Source organism: Pteropus alecto, unplaced genomic scaffold, assembly GCF_000325575.1.
Source record: "Pteropus alecto unplaced genomic scaffold, ASM32557v1 scaffold134, whole genome shotgun sequence".
NCBI classification, from domain to species: domain Eukaryota; kingdom Metazoa; phylum Chordata; class Mammalia; order Chiroptera; family Pteropodidae; genus Pteropus; species Pteropus alecto.
Genome location: NW_006436283.1, coordinates 13,149,739 through 13,151,726, shown reverse-complemented (window position 1 = coordinate 13,151,726; position 1,988 = coordinate 13,149,739). Strand labels below are relative to the sequence as shown.

At 49.8% G+C, this 1,988-nt stretch overlaps 1 protein-coding gene across 1 annotated transcript in view; it reads right to left on the bottom strand.

Moving 5' to 3' along the window:
- Positions 1-1,988, bottom strand: part of MARCH10 (membrane associated ring-CH-type finger 10) — a 76,751-nt gene that overhangs the window by 60,506 nt on the left and 14,257 nt on the right. Inside the window, exon 3 of the mRNA XM_006912330.2 lies at positions 726-845. Within this exon, the coding sequence (XP_006912392.1) occupies positions 726-845 (120 nt within the window). The remainder of the gene's footprint in view (positions 1-725; positions 846-1,988) is intronic.

Below are 1,988 nucleotides of genomic sequence, written 5' to 3'. Positions count from 1 at the left end.
TCCCGGGGACCCCTCACCATCGCTGCATGTGGTGGGACCCAGGCACCTCGGGGACGGTGGCTGGGAGGCAGAGCCACCGCACCCTCCAGGCCGCAGCGGCCACAGCCACCTGGCTCCGCCAGAACTCGAGGGTTCACAGCTGGCCATCCCCCGGGAATCGGGGGCGTCACCCACGTCGTCCCAGAGCTTGGATCAGCTGAGGCAGGGTCAGAGAGGCTATGCGACTGGCCCCAGGTGACACGGCTCGAAGTGACAGAGCCGTTAGACCCAGTATCTTCCTGCGGGCACGGTCATCCCCGCCCCGACCAGGCTGCCCCATCTGAGGCATGACGCCCACGTCGGCCAGGACCACTGTGACTCTGGGGACCCTGTCCTGGGGGAGGTGGAGCCAGCACCGCGGGCCGTGGTTTCGGGTCCTGCCCCAGCTGATGGGGATCACCGCCAAGGCCTGTACCCCCATCTCCCGAGTCCCACAGGCTTCTCAAGCGTGGTTTCCACAGAGCATCAAGCGGCAGTCTCGTTTTCAAAGAACGCAGGTGCCGCTCCCGGGGGCTCCGCGAAGGCCCAGCGACATGTGGGGTAGGCAGGGAACGGGGGAACAGGCATCGAGAGACACAATCAGGGTCTCATTAACATTTAGATTGCAGCAGCCGCTCCACACACACACACACACACACACACACCCCCAGCAGCAGCAAGAGAATGTCTTCCAGAGTCCCAAGTACCTGTTTGGAAGATAACCCGCTTGAAAACCGGGGTCTCTCAAAATTTGTCTCTTGCCCCCAAGGTTGGTCTCGTTTCTTCTCGTTTGAGTCTCTTCTGTATTCCTGTCGTCTCAGACAAGCCTGGAGAACAGAAGAAGGGTTTTTTTTTTTTTTTGTCTCTGATCTATGACTAGCTTTGATAACTTTGTGCTTACTTCCCACTGTGAAGAACACGAAATACACGAGGTACATCTCTAGTGCGTGTTAATATCCGGTACCGGGCGTGAACACACTCGCCCCAAGCATCATTCTTTCTTCCCTTTGCCCAAAATGCCAGGTCAAAAATATTAGTCATTGCTTTTATAAACTCAAACAACAAACATACTAAGAGGCATTTTCTCAAGGATTTGCCCAACAATTGCCTCCTCAAGGAAGTACCTAACACACCGTATGAATTCTCTTCCTGGTCTCTTCCTCTTCATCGCGCCTCCTTCATACTCGCCTCCACTCTACTCTATCCCCTTGACTTATGCCGCAGTTGTAGGACAAGAATTTTCATATGTGAGACCCTTAGCATATGCTGTTCCTTCCACTTGGAACGCCTTTCACAGGATGTTCTCTCGTCAAATCCAGATCTATTAAGAACTACTAGCTCCTTGGCGTCTCTTGTTTTCCTGCCTCTCTACTCTCCCCTAGGCCAAATTCATTGCTCCTTTACGCATATGAAACTTGAATTATGCAACTTTTTTCATTTTGTTTTTGAGCCTGTTTCTCCTGCCAATCAGTGAGGACCCTAAGGCCCTCTTACCTTTTCAATCCCCCAGCATCTAGTATTTAATGTTAATCGAACTGCATTTTTGTTGTGGAGTAAAACGGCAATCCCCAAATACAAAATAAAAAAGATAAAATAACCGAGAAAATATATCTTTTTTTAAAAAATTTTTTAAAACAAAATTGAAGGAAAACCTACAACCAAAATATTTCTCCTCCAGTACAGGGGCTGAAAGAACCCAAAGATATCATGTGCTATGGGAGTTTCAACTGATAGTTTAAATACCCTCGAGGAGTAAGACTTCTTGGAGCATTTCTGGACTTGTAGATCCAGCGACCAGATTCACTCTTGCCCTGCCAGAGCTAAATTATCCATTTGCCACAGTAAATAAAGGTGACGTAAAGACCAACAGTATTGTTTCTAAACCAGGCCTGACATGTCTGCCTTCCTGGCTGGGTGGAGAAAGAAAAGATTCCTTCAGCGTTTTCCCCTTTCTGTTAGAAAATGCATCT